The sequence below is a fragment of the Globicephala melas genome, chromosome 5, assembly GCF_963455315.2.
Source record: "Globicephala melas chromosome 5, mGloMel1.2, whole genome shotgun sequence".
NCBI lineage: Eukaryota > Metazoa > Chordata > Mammalia > Artiodactyla > Delphinidae > Globicephala > Globicephala melas.
In genome coordinates, this window is record NC_083318.1 from 35,640,147 (window position 1) to 35,656,612 (window position 16,466).

The window sequence follows — 16,466 nt, forward strand, 5'->3', positions numbered from 1 at the left end:
TTTTTTAATACTGATGAAGAAATAATATTTTGCATATATTAGGTTAGATAAATTATATTAAAATTAATTCTGCCTGCTTCTTTTTACTTTTTTTAAAGGTGGCTCTTAGAAAAATTTTAATTATAAATTTGGCTCACATTATATTTCTGTTGACTCATGCCGACCTAAAATACGAATGTCAAACCAGCACTAGTCTAAAATCTAAAACTAGTCAGGACTGAATTAGACATCCAGAAAATATTATTTAAACAAGGTGCTATTTTTGTAAGTCCCTTACATTTGACTAGAATTTGCTTTTACTCTTTAAGAACTCATCTGATAATGATTAAATAATTCTCAGGGTAATTATGTTTATCTTTGTTAAACTGTAGTTTACTTCTTTTGAACACAGAAGTTTCTGGTACTCAAATATTTAATGCTACAGATATTTTGATAAAAAGGAAACTTTAATAGAAGTACTTGTATCTTTAAGTATTCTTTATACTTTTAGACAGTTGAACAATATAAAGCAATAACATCATCTTTCCAGTATTTCCTGTAGAATAAACCAGCAAGGTAATAGTTGATAATGCCATACATATCTCTTTAGCTTTGGTGAAGAAAATATTATTATTTTCTTATAATAATATTATAAAGGTACCACATGAAACTGTCATAATCCAAACCTAAATTCCAAGTCACAACTCATTAAAAAGTATGCCAGTATAAAGCTAGGTGGATAATTTATGGGAAGAGAAAAAAATCTTATAGAATAAATACATTTCTGCACTTAGCTTACCCAAAACAAAAATCTATTTAAAGTATGTTTTTTATAAAGGTTTGATTACCACTCTATCTTATACAGTGGTGGGTACTAATTTGCTTTTGACCTTATTGTAGCTTTATTAACATGACGTAACTGTTTTGGGGTCATGCTTAGGCTTTTTTCTTATTTGCTTGTTTTGTGGGGTTTGGGGATTTTTTTTGTTTGGTTGGTTGAGTTTGGGTTTTAGTTATTTATTTATTTTTAAATAATGAGGTGCTTCATTGCAGTAGCTTGAACGGTTGATCTCTGGTAGTTGAACTAGACTGATCTCCCAGTCTTTCTTATTGTGTTGGGTGATTCTAAAGCGGTGAATGAATGCTATCTTTTTTTTTTTTTTTTTTGCTTTATTAACTATTGGTTTGCTCTGTTGCCTGTTCACATGCTCTTACAGATGCAACTAATTCATGAAATTTCCAACTTAAAGAATTTAGTTAAGCATGCAGAAGTGTATAATCAAGATCTTGAGGTGAGCATCTATGTTGGTATTTCTATTGATAAGGAACAAAAACTATAAAACATATATCATATGTAATTGAGCATGATTTCAGAAAATAGAAGGAATTATATTCTTTAAATATCAACGTTTTGAATTTTACTATCTACCAATTTAAACTATTAAATATAATTTCTTTTTAATTCCTTAGAATTAAAACCCAATTAAATTATTTCATTCTCCTTTAATTGTTTTAGGATGTACTAAGTTCAAAAGTAGAGCTGCTTAGAGAAAAGGAAGACCAGATTAAGAAGCTACAGAAATACATAGACTCTCAGAAGTCAGAAAGTATGGAAATGGACTTGCCATACTCATCGGTAAAAATCAGGTTTATTTTGTTGTGTCATCATTTTGGCATTTGTAGTATACTGTCATCATCATCATCGCAAATGTTTATATTGAGCCTACTGTGTGCCAGGCATTGTTCTAATTGTTCTAAATATAGTATTTTATTTAATCCTGTCAGTAACCCTATGAGAGAGGCACTATTAATATCATTGCCATTTTATGGATAAAGAATCATAGAGAGTTAAGGATATTATCCTTTGATTGAATATAAGTAAGTTAGAGATGAGCTTCCATTAAAAATGAGTAATTCAAAAAATTTTAATGTTTTGCAATTGTTTTATACAAGTGCAGAAGTGTATAGTCAATATCTTCAGGTAAGCACTTGACATTGATTAGTAACTAGAACTGTAAAACATGTAATTGAGCATGATTTCATAAATTTCATTAATTTCATTAATAGATATTAATGCATTCTCATTATAATTATGTAACTATTTTAACAGTTTGATATTTTTCAGAGCTATAGCTGTAGGTGATTTTAGTTGGTATAAGATCATGGCATTAAATAGTATTGAATCTCATGGTGAAATTAACTTTTTTTTCCTATTTGCTTTCAATCCACCTGATTACTTCAAGAAACTATCAGTTGGATTCTAGTTTTTAACTTTTTTAAAAAGGCAACAGTTACTAGCTGGAAAGTTTACAATATTAGTTTCTATTGTTCTTCTTTTGTTTTCATTTGAGTTTTTCAGAGTACTTTTTCTTACCTTCTATTAGTACTCTTTTGCTACCTTCTATTAATGACAAGTGATTCTTTTTAAAAGTGTTCTCATTGTTCTGAGGCCCTGGGAAGAAAGGCACTTTCATATCATCCTGGAGTATCTGTTGATAGAATGGCAAATAGAATTGCCCATTTTTTTAAATTGATGTTTATTTTTTCTCTTTATTCATCCAATTTATTTATTCATTCATGCATGCATGTTTGCATTAATATTTTGCCAAGTACATACAGTTGAATTCGTATATGTGCAAGTCATGTTGAAATGCCACTTCTTTCTAAAAATGAGACTGTGGATTTTTTTTTTTTTTTTGCGTTACACGGGCCTTTCTCTGTTGTGGCCTCTCCCATTGCGGAGCACAGGCTCCGGACGCGCAGGCCCAGCAGCCATGGCTCACGGGCCCAGCCACTCCGCGGCATGTGGGATCCTCCCGTACCGGGGCACAATCCCACGTCCCCTGCATCGGCAGGCGGACTCTCAACCACTGCGCCACCAGGGAAGCCCGACTGTGGATTTTTTTTCATGTATTTGTCAGTCATTTGCATTTTCTCTTCTGTGAGTTGCCTGTTCATATCTTTTCTCTATTTTTCTGTTGGATTATTTATCTTTTTCTTTTCAATTTGTGATTTAACATCCTTAATTTTAACTATTAGCTAGTCATCTGTCATGTTTTGCAGAGAGTAACTTAAAATAAAAATACATATCAAACTTTAAGAGGCTAGCTGAGCAACAATTGTGTTAACCTTTTTAAACAATAACAGAATTATAGTACTTCTATACAATGCTTTTATCCTTTTGAAAAATATAGCCAGAATTTTTTAAATATTTTTTTTTTGGTCACTCTGTGCCACTTGCAGGATCTTAGTTCCCCGACCAGGGATCGAACGCAGGCCCCAGCGGTGAAAGCACCGAGTCCTAACCGCTAGAATGCAGGGAATTCCCTAAAATATTTTTACTATTTGAAATGTTAATTTTTTAATCTATTCCAAAAATACATTTGGCAATTCGCATATTTTAACCATTTTTGATTTGTTAGGAATAACATACATGTACGTGTTAAGTCTTTTCCAACTCTAACAAAGTTAGATTTCACAAAATCCTTTTTGTCATGTGTATAGGAAAACACTGAAGACTTAAAACAAATGAAACAGACTCTGCTTGATGCTGAAACTGTAGCTCTTGATGCCAAGAGAGAATCAGCCTTTCTCAGAAGTGAAAATCTAAAGGTGAAAGAAAAAATGGTAAGTTATTTTTGTAATATTTGTAAAAACAGTTGCAATGATCAGTACATTTCTGTGAATCTGCAGTGTTTCTCTCAATAGAAAGAACTTGCAAGTACATGCAAGCAAATGGAAAATGATATTGAGTTATATCAAAGCCAGTTGGAGGCGAAAAAGAAAATGCAAGTTGATCTGGAGAAAGAATTACAATCTTCTTTTAATGAAATAACAAAACTCACCTCCCTTATAGATGGCAAAGTTCCAAAAGGTATTTCATCATTTCAGACTTATCTCTTTGCAAATCTGACTTTATACAGAAATGTACCTAAAAGATTTTGCAACTATATTGCAGTAATTAAAAATCCATTATTCTCTGGTGTTTTTAATAGCTTAATGTGAAGTTTTAATGTCATTTGGTATCTGTATTTATAAATGTTTCCTTGGACCTCAAACCATAAGGGTTTAAAAGTTATTTTTCAAATAAATTGAACCCAATCTTGGACAAGTTGATTAACAATTGGATGAGTAGTTTACCAACACTGGCTCTTTCTTTAATAAATTTTATATAATCTGGTTAAATAATCTAACTATGTATGTAATTTAGATTTACCCAACAACTGCAAGCTGTTTTATTTAACTTACTAAAAATTTCCTAGATTTACTGTCTAACATGGAATTGGAAAGGAAAATTACCCATCTCCAGAAAGCACTGAATAAGGAAGTCGAAGAAAATGAAGCTTTGCACAAAGAAGTTAATTTGCTCTCAGAACTGAAATCTTTACCTTCAGAAGTAGAAATGCTAAGGAAGGAGGTAAACACTTTTTTAAGCAAACAACTCTTACCTTAAAATAAAAACCTTTGCAATAGTGCCTTAAATATTTTGCCATATTTTATTTTAAAGTACCAGCCAAGAGACTGTAAATGCCTGACTCAATTTGTTAGCAATAGAAATATAAGTCAAATTCTAAGAAAAACCATGAAATGCCTGCTACACCAGAAAGTTAGAAAACACTTTAAAATGATAGGTGAGGAATTAAAGGCACATGCTGATTGTGTTTCTACTGTCCTTCTCCTTGCAATCCTTACTAGAACCAGAGATTAGAAATCAAAACTTTGAAGGTAAAGTTAAACAGGATAATATATCGTTAAAGAGATGTCACAACAAAAATATTGCCTTTCCTCAGTCAAACCTTTGCTTAATTTCAATGTCTTGAAATTGAGGTGAGGCAGAGAAAGTTTTTTCCTGAAAATTGCTTAAGTAGATCATATATTGCTAACATAGCTAAGTTTGCTTTCTTTTCCATAGATACATGATAAATCTGAAGAGCTCTGTATAATAACATCGGAAAAAGATAAATTGTTTTCTGAAGTAGCTCATAAGGAAAGTAGAATTCAAGATTTACTTGAAGAAATTGGGAAAACTAAAAATGACCTAGCAACTTCCCAGTTGAATTATGAAAGCACTGATCAAGAATTCCAAGATGTTAAAAATCATCATATTGAATTTGAGCAAAAGTATAAGATGGTCCTTGAAGAGAATGCAAAATTGAAACAGGAAATAGGAAATCTCTCTAAAGAAGCTCAAGAACTTGGTTTAAATTTGGATGCTTTGAAGACAGAGGTTGGTACAAGACACCCTCTAGGGAAATGATCTTTAGTCTTAATGGGGTTTGGCTTCCATGTGTACGTCGCAGAATGCTCTGCTTTTCACATTTACTTTTTCTTATCTTAAAGCTCTCTCACAAAACCCAAGAACTTCAGCAGAAAACAACTGAGAATCAAAAAAGGTTAAAAGAAGTGGAAGAACTGAAGGAACAATTAGAAAGTAGAGATTCTAGGCTTCACACTGTAGAAAAGGAGAAAACACTGCTTACCGAGAAACTTCAACAAACCTTAGTAGAAGTAAAAACCTTAACCCAAGAAAAGGATGATCAAAAACAACTCCAAGAGAGCCTGCAAATTGAGAGGGACCAACTCAAAAGTGACATTCAGGATACTATAAACATGGTAAGGTTTTGACTGATTAAACTTTGAAATCTCAGAGCCTCTTTAAGAACATTACAGGAGCCATCATTTATTATTTATGATCAAGCAATAGCTATAAAATTATTGTTTCACATTCTAATGGAAATTATTTTCTATTTCTCTGACAAAGAATATAGACACCCAGGAACAACTACGAAATGCTCTTGAGTCTTTGAAACAACACCAAGAAACGATTAACACACTAAAAATGAAAATTTCTGAGGAAACTTCCAAGAATTTGCATATAGAGGACAACTTAGGAGAAACTGAGGATGAATTTCAGGAGAAGGTAAAGGGTGTTACTGTTCAAAGTTTTTGTATGCTTGTATATGAGCTTTCTCCTTAACCTCAAACACTTAAGTGCAGAACAGTAATCTTAATCTTATTTATTATTCACAGTGGTAATAGCTCAGAATAATTTACACGCGTAAGTCTCATGTCTTTGAAATAACTTCAAATATAACTGCTTACAATCAATTTGAAAAGGAAAAGACAAAAAAATACTAGTTCGGACTTTGAGCTGATACTTTTCTAAGGCTATTGTAATTTACACATCTTTAAAAGCCCCTCTGAATCCTAAGAATGTAAGAAAGATTCAGTGCTTATTATTAATTATGGCTAAAATATTTGTTTTATGTTGGATTTTGTATACTATATTTGTTTAGAGTTTGCTATAGAATCAATGTATGTATCGTATTTGTATCTATTTTTAGGGTTTGGACCATAATTTTACTATTAGGTGCTTAAATCTTGCCTTAATAATTCATTCTAGGTAAAATGGTTCATTTTGTCCTGAGACCTTAGGAGAAAAACTACTTAACTAGTTATTCAATTATATATAAGAAAAACTAGGATGCTAATGGTGACTTTTTAAAGGGAGGTATATTAGTCTGCTAAGGCTGCCATAACAAAATATCACAGACTGCTTGTAAGCTATATGTTTATCTTCTTTGCAGAAATGTCTGTTCAAGTTTTTCCCATTTTTAAATTGGTTTTTTGTTGTTACTGAGTTGTAAGAGTTCTTTGTATTTTTCTGGTTATTAACCCTTTATCAGTTATACGATTTGCCAGTATTTCCTCCCATTTCATAGGTTGCCTTTTCACTCTGTTGATTTTGTCCTTTTTTGCACAGAAGCTTTAAATTTTGATATAGTCTAATTAGCTTCTTTTTTCCCCCTTTACCCAGGCACACAATATTCCTGCCTTGGAAAATGAGCTTTCTCTTCTCTCTCCCTATTCTTGAGTCCTTCTCTCCTAGAAAAGCATTTTCACTTCCACTATTATCTTGTGTTCTCAGCTTATCTATAATTTGGATCAACCATGGGCCAAAGGTTCTTGACCTTGATTTGAAATTTATAACTTCTACTTTCACAGGGGGAAGGTTTTTTGAACAGTTTTTTTTTAGAATAAGATACAACAATGTATAGCTGCTTTTAAACAAATGAAAAATGCAATCATAGGGCCCCATGAGAAGGAAGCAGTAGAGGAGAAGTGAGGGAAAGGAAGAGTTATACTCAGTGGGACCAACTGGCTCCTGTAGTATTATGTTCATGCTAGAAGTGTCCATGGTGATAAAAGAGTCTGATGGGATTCTCTGGGGCCATTCTGTTCATTAGAGATCTTGAAACCTGGGCTGGAAGTCTGAGATCACCTTGTTCTTGTGATAACCTTGCTCATGCTGGAATCACCCATGTAGATAAAAGAGTGGGTCTGGGAATTTCCAGGAGCCCTCTGTTCATCTGGGTACCACAGAACTCCATTAAGTAGGTCTATCAGGAATCCCTTGGAGTACCCGTTTTCAGTCCTGCTTGATGTGTTTCTCTGGAAATGCAATTTCTCTAGTGTGTCTCAACAGAAATTAGATTTTACTCATAACCATGGTAGCTGAAATACTTCCTAGGCTGAGTTCAGTTTTGAAATGTGCCTTGGGCATCATTATAGAATACTTCCTCTCCATCTGTTTTGTCTTTGTGTATATTCCTTTGTTTAGGAGTAAAGATGCAGGCTTCTGAATTATAATATCTGACAAACTGCTCCCAAAGCCTGTATGTTCCCCACCTCGTGTATTGGGTTGGCCAAAAAGTTCGTTTGATTTTAAGTAAAAATAAAAGACATATTTTTCATTTTCACCAAGAAATGTATTGAACAATGTATTCATTGACCAAACGAACTTTTTGGCCAACCCAGTAGTTAGCTCTGTGTGCACCATTGTCAGAAGCTCATGAATATTGCCAACACTAAGAGGTTAACTAAACAAAATATGGTTTGTCCATATCCACTTTAGAGAATAGAGCAACTACTAAAAATACTAATTTGAAGATTACGTAGCAGTATGGGAAACTGCACATGATCTAAGTGAAAAAGAAAAGCTAAATTGAATCCTATATATGTAAATTAATTATGATGGCTATGTTTTAAAAAAAGTTAATGGAAAATACTGGAATGAAATATTTTAGAACTCTAATAGTGGTTGTGTTGGTGACACTGGATGACATTTTTTTCTCTTTATTTTTCTATTTTTTTTCTAATGTTACTTATAGATTACTATAAAAACTTTTTAAAACATATGTGGCCAGTATGGAACTGAATATATTTATTGGGCTACTATAAGGTTATATAGTGACACTCTAATTTCATGCCAACAATTGTAATGTCAGTCTTTATGTCCTTTTACCAAGGAGTTCACATTTTAAGTTACCTTTGGTTAAGACTTATTTATGGATAAATGAATTTATATAACATGCTTTTCTTAAGCAGTAAATGAAAATTGTATATTAAGAAAAGATGAATTATGCTATTATAATGTAAGATATTTTTCTACCAAAATTATTTTGCCCTCTACATGTAATAAAACTCCAGCTTTGGTGAGTATGACTACCTCTGAAAATAAAGATTAATTGGGAATAGGGGCTAGGGAATGATTTCCAGCTTTTAAGGAAAAAAATAAAGTGATAGAGTTCAAGGCGGCTTACTTTTTCATAAAGTCAGGTTAACCCATCATACGTGAAGATAATTGTTAATTATCTATAGCTGTCCAGGTAGTTCTTATCAGTGAACAGGCACAAGAGCACACACTCTGGAGCCAGACTATTGGATTCAAAACCTGGTTATTCTTCCCTGGGTGACCTGGGGCAAGTGACCTATCCTCCCTGGTATTGTTTCCTCATCTGTCAAATGGAGATAATACTAGTACCTACCTCATATGGTTATAGTGATGATTAAACGTGTCAATATATCAAAATAGTGCCTAGTACATAATAAGTAATATATGTTGGCTTTTTTAATTATTATTAAAATTATTATTAACTAAGAAATTCTTTAATGTATTTATATTTTAGATGGTTGGCATAGATAAAAAACAAAATTTGGAAGCCAAAAAAACCCAAGCACTGATTGCAGATGTTGAGGATAATGAGCTAATTGAGCAACAGAGAAAGATATCTTCTTTAATACAGGAGAAAAATGAACTGCAACAAATGTTAGAGAGTATTACAGCAGAAAAGGAACAACTGAAGACTGACCTAAGGGAAAGCATTGAAATGGTAGGATTTAGCACTGTATACTTAGCAATACAGTTTTGTCTTTGTACATTTTAGATTTTTCCAACTTTATTGAGGTATAATTTACATGCAATAAATGTATCTGATGCAAGAGCACAGTCTGATGACTTTTGACAAATGTCTCTACTTGTGTACCTTTCACCTCAGTCAAGATATGGAATATTTCCATCACCCCAAAAAGTTCCCTTGAGTTCTGATCTATTTGATCCTAATCTTACCCTCTGCCCCATATAGTCACTGTCCTTTTTTTTTTTTTACCTTAATCACTTAATCACATAGTTTTCACTTGCCTTTCCCTTCTAGAATGTCATACAAATAGAATCACACAGCATACACTCTTTTGTGTCTTCTTTCTTCTCCTGCTTATCGCTGGGTAATGTTCCATCATATGAACAGGCCACAATTTGTTTAGACTTTATCCTATTGGTAGAAATTTAAGTTATCTCCACTATTTGGCTATTTTGAATAAAGATGCTATAAACATTCATATACAGATCTTTCTATGAACATATTTTTTTTTTATTTCTCTAGGGTAACTATCTAAATGGAATAGCTGGCTCATAGGTAGATGTATATTTAACTTGATGAAAATTTCCTAGACTGATTTCCAAAGTAGTTGGTACCATTTTACATTCCCATCAGCAAATTAAGAGAATACTGAGGGCTCCACATCCTCACCAACACTTCATAGTGTCAGTGTTTTTAATTTTGGCCATTCTATTGGGTGTGTACCTTATTGTTTTCACTTGCCTTTCCCTAATGACTAAAGATATTGAGCGTCTCTTCATGCTTATTAGCATGAAATGGCTTATTGGCCATTGTGTATCTTTCTATAAATTATCTGTTGTCTCAGTGATGTGTTACAGATTTCAGTGCACAGGTCTTTTCCATATTTTGTTAAAGTTGTTCCTAAATGTTTCTCTTCTATTTATGCTGTTGTAATTTTTTTATTTCACTTTTAATTATTTGTTGTTAATGTTTGCCAATATTTTCAAACCTATTTTATTTTTTGTTTCTAAATTTAGGGACAATATAATGTGTCTAGATTGAAATTAATATTTTGAGAAGTTTGCTATGGATCACAGTAGAACCTGACCTTTTGTGCAGTTTTCCATGTTCCTTGGGATTGTCTGTTTGGTTAAAATTGCTGAATGTAAATAAGAATACAGACAAAAGTCATATTTGTTTCTCAGTCTCTGGCTTGTGATGTTTTTGTGATATTGATACTTGAGAAAGTCACTGTTTAAGCTTAATAACTAGGATTAACCCACTTTATGCTAGCAAAGGATGCTGCCATTTTGAGCTTGCTATTAAGCAATGTATAAAACCAAAGTCATGGGCTTCCCTAGTGGTGCAGTGGTTGAGAGTCCGCCTGCCGATGCAGGGGACACGGGTTCATGCCCCGGTCCGGGAAGATCCCACATGCCGCGGAGCAGCTGGGCCCATGAGCCATGGCCGCTGAGCCTGCGCGTCCGGAGCCTGTGCTCCGCAACGGGAGAGGCCACAACAGTGAGAGGCCCGCGTACCGCAAAAAAAAAACCAAAGTCATTCCAGCATATGAAAAGCCCATAACCATATATATATATATATATATATATATATATACATATATATGTCTCATATATCATCTGTTGTCAACAGAAGCTTAGAAAGTCTCTTTTGGCTTAGGGGTAGAAAATGAGCAAACCTCTCATGACAGAATACAAAATCCAGTTCTAATTCTCATGATAAGAATGTAAGATGAGCAATAAAGAAACAGTATTAAAAAAGCAGATTCTTGACCTTTATATGATTAAGTTAAGACTCTTTTTTTAATTAGTCTTTTCCAATGTAGTTTGCCATGATTTCTTCTTCATTTTCAGGCTAAGGCAAATGCTGATTTTTACCTGATTTCATAAATGTAAGCTAGTATTTTAATCTCAGCTTTTTTTTTAAATTCCAGACCATTGAAAACCAGGAAGAATTAAGAATTCTTGGAAATGAACTTAAAAAGCAACAAGAGATAGTTGCACAAGAAAAGAGCCATACCATGAAGAAAGAAGAAGAGCTTTCTAGGACCTGTGAAAAACTGGCAGAAGTTGAAGAAAAGCTGAAGGAAAAGGTGACTTTTTAAAGTTATATTCCTGGTCATTTTTTCTGACTAAACTTTTTCTTTTTTTTTTTTTTTTTTTTTTTTGGACAATTTCAACTCCTGCTGAGATGTTAACTAACATCCTTTGTGAGGATTATATCTTTTTAGTCTTTAAATGAGAGAGGGGGCCTTCATTCATCTAAACGAATCATTTGATATATTCATTCATCAAGTACTGTACATTCATACAGTACCACCATGGGCCAGGCACTGTTCTGGGCTCTTGAGATACATTAGTCAACAAAACAAAGATTCTGCCCTTATAGAGATATATTAGTTATTCTCTAAAATGTAAAATTTATCTCTACAGTTGGCCCTCCATACCTGCACATTCTGCATCCATGGATTCAACCAAACACTGATCAAAAATATTCAGGGGAAAAAAATTCCAGAAAATTCCAAAATGTGTAACTTGAATTTTGCCACACACAGGCAACTATTTACATAGTATTTACAACTATTTACGTAGCATTTATATTGTATTCAGTATTATAAGTAATCCAGAGATGAGTTAAAGTATACTGGAGGGTGTGCTTAGGTTATATGCAAATACTATGTCATTTTATATAAGGGACTTGAACATCCACCAATTTTGGTATCCACAGGGATTCATGGATACCAGGGGATGACTGTATTACCATCTCTTAGATATTTACAATAAGGTGCTATTGTAAAATTTATAGAAGAGCTAAGACCCTTGTAACAATTGTACTCCCCAAGTAATTCTAAAATGCACCCACCAAGATCTTTCTGTATATTCTAGTAGTAGTGCCACATGCATTATAGATAATATGTTGGGATTTCCATTGTGCTTCTGTATTTTTTTTTCCTAATGTGGGTTCTCTTAATTCTCATCCTTTTTACTATAACTTAACTGAATATATTAAAACTTTACATCTATTTCATATTCCTCCTAAATAAGGGAAATCAGTAAGTTTATGTAAAAGTTAATGCCTCATTGTTTGTTTGGGCCACCCCATATGGACCTTATTGGGAATGAAAGTAAATTATCCAAGTTTTTAGGAGAAGTGGAATTATGGTTACTTGGCAGTTATATCTGCATATTTAGTCTCTTTTTAAATTTTTCTCATTTTCACTTTACTTCTTTGATTAACCTAGTGACACTCTGTTAGTTTCCTAGGGCTTCTGTATCAAATTACCATAAACTTGATGGCTTTAAACAACAGAAATTTATTTTTTCACAATTCTGGCTCTTAGAAGTTCAAAATCAAGATGCTGGCAACCAAGCTCCCTCTGAAGGCTCTAAGGAAGAATCCTTTCTTGCCTCTTCCTGTCCTTGACTCCCAGCTGTCTGTGGTACCCTTGGCTTGTAGCTGCATCTCTCCAATCTCTGCCTCCATCTACCTATGACCTTCTCTGTGTCTCTGTGTGTCATTTTCTGTCTCTTATAAGGACCCTCTCATTGGATTTAGGGCCCACCTTAACCCAGGAATATTTCTTCTCAGTCCTTAAGTAATTACATCTGCAAAAACCCTATTTTCAATGAAGATCACATTCTCAGAGTATGGGCAGACTTGAATTTGGGGTGGGACCCTATTTGACCCACTGTAAGCACTATCTAAAAGGTTACTTTACTTTTAGTGTTACTTGTCTGTTTATACTGGAGTAGTAGGCAGGGCTATGCTAATGATTATTTCAGTTTGGCAAAGTACATTTTACATAAGAATTTTAGGAGGATATAGACAAAATGGTAATTATAAAAACTATATTTCTTAAGAGCCAACAACTCCAAGAAAAACAGCAACAACTTTTTAGTGTACAAGAAGAGATGACCGAGATTCAGAAAAAGATGAATGAAATGGAAAATTTAAAGAATGAACTAAAGAACCAAGAATTAACATTGGAACGTATAAAAATTGAGAGGCTAGAGTTGGTTCAGAAACTTCATGAAAATTCTGAGGAAATGAAATTCATAACCAAAGAAAGAAATGATCTAAAGGAATTACAGGAGTCATTTGAAATAGAGAGAAATAAGCTTAAAGGACACATAAGAGAAATTGAAGCTACAGTAAGTCATACCCTTTTCTTTCATCTATTAAATGTTTCTTTAAAAACTGAGTCAGTTGGAAAGGGGGAGGCAATGTTGGGATGATGTTATTACAATTATTCTTTAAATTTAACTTGCTAATAAAGGGTCTAGAAACAAAGGAAGAACTAAAAGTGGCCCACATGCTTCTAAAAGAGCACCAAGAAACTGTTGAAGAACTAAGAAGAAACATTTGTGAGAAGACAGCTCAAATAATAAATATTCAGAAGAACTTAGAGAAATCCAATACTGAATTGCAAGAAAAGGTTTGTCTTTTCTTCCTTTGCTCCTTGTCCCCTCTTCCTTTCTTTCTCTGAAAGAAAAATAAGCAGTAGGTAGTGACTGAGTTACGGTTCATTCATTTATTGGGTAGTATTTGTTGAGTGTCTAATGTAGCAGGTACAGTCCTGGATTATAGAAATAAAATGGGAACAAGGTGGACAAAGTCTCTGTGGTCATAGAACTTACTTTGTAGTGGAAAGAGGTTCTCAATAAATAAGCAATCAAATGAACAGGATAATTTTAGATAATAGCAAATGCTATGGAGAAAATGAAACATTGGGATAACTGGACCAACCTATGTTAAAAGCCTACTGTGTGCCAAGCGTTGAGACTGTGGCTATAAATAAGACATTGTTCTTTTTCCCCAATATAGGCATATAAAAAAATCTCTCAATTCCAGTATGATAAATGCAGAAATATGCTATGCAAAGCTACATGGTACCACTAGTGATCATGGAAAGGGGGAATCAATCTGTACACATAACAAATTTGTGAAGTAGCATTAGAATTCATCTGAGAATGGGGGCCATTCATTTATTGAGATAGAATCTGCTCAATTCTGATTTTTCTCCTGTTGCATTTGGGAACTGGTATAGAAATGAAGCATGCAACTGACCAGATTGATAATTTGTTGGTAAAGTGTACTGTGGTTGTAAGCTGGAGAAAAAAAACAATTATGACAGACTATTACTAGCAGAAAAGTCATGAATAATAGCTTGAGTAGGAATCAAGAGAAAATGAATAAATAGGAGTTTGTGGTCCATGGTGGGCCATGAAGGTTCAAAATCACTTCCATTGCTATGGAAAGTAGCCTCATGTTTTCCCTTTAAAAAATTATGATAACACTCTCTAGATAGTAACCTTGGTATTTTATGAATATCATAAGGTCCCAGTGCTTCATGAGGAACAGGAGCTACTTGCTAATGTGAAAGAAGTCAGTGATATTCAGGAAACAATGGATGAACCAGAGCTATTGAAAGAACAATCCAAAACCAAGGATTCAAAAATACTGGCAAGTGCAGAAATGGAAAGTCTCAGGTTGACTGAAAAACTTCAAGAAAGTCACGAAGAAATAAAATCTCTCACTAAGGAAAGAGACGATCTTAAAATGACAAAAGAAGCACTTCAGGTTGAATGTGACCAACTGAAAGAAGAAATTAGAGAAACTTTGACTAAAGTAAGTTTCATCCTTTCCTCCCATTTTAATAAGTGTTTAATAAATAAGTCTTTGGGAAAAATGACATTTGTAATGTTCCTACCAATTTTCTTTAAATGTCTCTTAATTATGAAGTGATTGGAAACAGAACAACTAAAAGTTGCTCATAAATACTAAGAAACTATGGAAAATGAGTTGTTTTCTTAAATATTCAAAATGATTTAGAAAAAGCAGTGTTAAATTACAGGAAAGGATAAAGTCAAAAACACTGTTTTCTTCCCTTGTTTAAACCTATTTCCCCAGCATCCCATAACGCGTTACCATCTTCCTCACTGATCCAGTCAGAAATCTGGGAATCATTCCTACTACTATCCCTCCCTCTCCACTCACTCTGTAATACAAGAACCAAACCTTGTTGATTTTAAGGTGTGTACCTGTGTGTGAAATCCTCCCACTCTTCTCTCCACATTGCTGATACCCTAATCCAAGTCACAATTACCTCTCTCTGGCTTTGTGCAATAGCGTCCTACCTGGTCTCCCCATTCATATCATACTTCTCTTAATTCATTCCCCTTTCTGGCCCAAGTGATCTTTTCTTCTTAAAACCTTTTAATAACATCTCATTGCTCTTGAAATACACACCAGCGTGCTTCTTCACATGACCTTTGAGACCCTAGATCCCAGACCTTGCGGGTTTCTAGTCCTGTTACATCTCACTCTTCCTCCTGCTTGTTGTGCTCCAGCAACTCTAGTCTGTTGCTCTTCTGCATCTCATGGCTTTCAGATGTTCTGGTCTCCCTTCCTGTAGTATTTCCATAGTCCTCTTTGCCTAACAAGTGCTCTCATCTTTTAGATCTCCACTGAAGCTTTCCATCCCCTAGGAAGCCCTTCCTAAGCACTCACAATAGGTTAGGTTTGCCACTGGTAGCCTGAAAGAACCCAGCACCTCTGTTTGGTAAGATCTGGTATAATATGTATCTTTCCTTCTAAAGTGCATAAGTCTCAAAAAGGCAGATCATGTAAAGTGTCATTTCCCGTTTCATCTCCAATCTCTAATAAGATACTGACAACACAATGAGTACTCAATAAATGTGTTAAATATCTGAATAATGGAAGAGTGGGTGAGTGGAAATATTGTTCTGTAAATGAGCTGTTGAATCCCTGACTTAATTGTTTTAGAAAGTATCCTTGTTTCTTTACCCCTAAAATAAAATAAAGTATCTCTGGGCACCAACTGTATTGTTTTATGATCCTCTTAAGATTCAAGCATCTCAAGAGGAACAGTCCTTCCATATGAAAGAAAAAGACAATGAGACTAAGAAAATAATGAGTGAGATGGAGCAATTGAAGGAGCAATTCAAAGTCAAAGACTCAGCACTACTAAGACTAGAAATGGAAAAGCTTGTGTGGTCTGAGAGACTTCAAGAAAGTCATGATGAAGTGAAATCTATAGCTAAGGAGAGAGATGACCTACAGAGGCTACAAGAAGTTCTTCAATCTGAAAGGAACCAACTCCAAGAAAACATAAGAGAAATGGCAGCTAAAGTAGGTTTCATCCTTTTTCGTGTGTGTGTGCTTAGTATTCTGTAAGCAAATATCTTGGTAAAAACTAAACCGTTGGGGAAAGGAATTAGTTACAGGGTAATGGTTATAACGTTTTCATAAATTATTTGCAATTTC

The 16,466-nt window shown here is 33.9% G+C and overlaps 1 protein-coding gene across 1 annotated transcript in view; it reads left to right on the forward strand.

Moving 5' to 3' along the window:
• CENPE (centromere protein E) overlaps window positions 1-16,466 on the forward strand; it is a 73,215-nt gene that overhangs the window by 24,777 nt on the left and 31,972 nt on the right. The window contains exons 17-29 of the mRNA XM_060298748.1: window positions 1,496-1,615; window positions 3,484-3,606; window positions 3,688-3,853; window positions 4,242-4,396; window positions 4,892-5,206; window positions 5,320-5,592; window positions 5,741-5,899; window positions 8,949-9,152; window positions 11,113-11,271; window positions 13,040-13,330; window positions 13,456-13,614; window positions 14,517-14,807; window positions 16,047-16,331. Coding sequence (XP_060154731.1) covers window positions 1,496-1,615; window positions 3,484-3,606; window positions 3,688-3,853; window positions 4,242-4,396; window positions 4,892-5,206; window positions 5,320-5,592; window positions 5,741-5,899; window positions 8,949-9,152; window positions 11,113-11,271; window positions 13,040-13,330; window positions 13,456-13,614; window positions 14,517-14,807; window positions 16,047-16,331 — 2,700 coding nt within the window. The remainder of the gene's footprint in view (window positions 1-1,495; window positions 1,616-3,483; window positions 3,607-3,687; window positions 3,854-4,241; window positions 4,397-4,891; window positions 5,207-5,319; window positions 5,593-5,740; window positions 5,900-8,948; window positions 9,153-11,112; window positions 11,272-13,039; window positions 13,331-13,455; window positions 13,615-14,516; window positions 14,808-16,046; window positions 16,332-16,466) is intronic.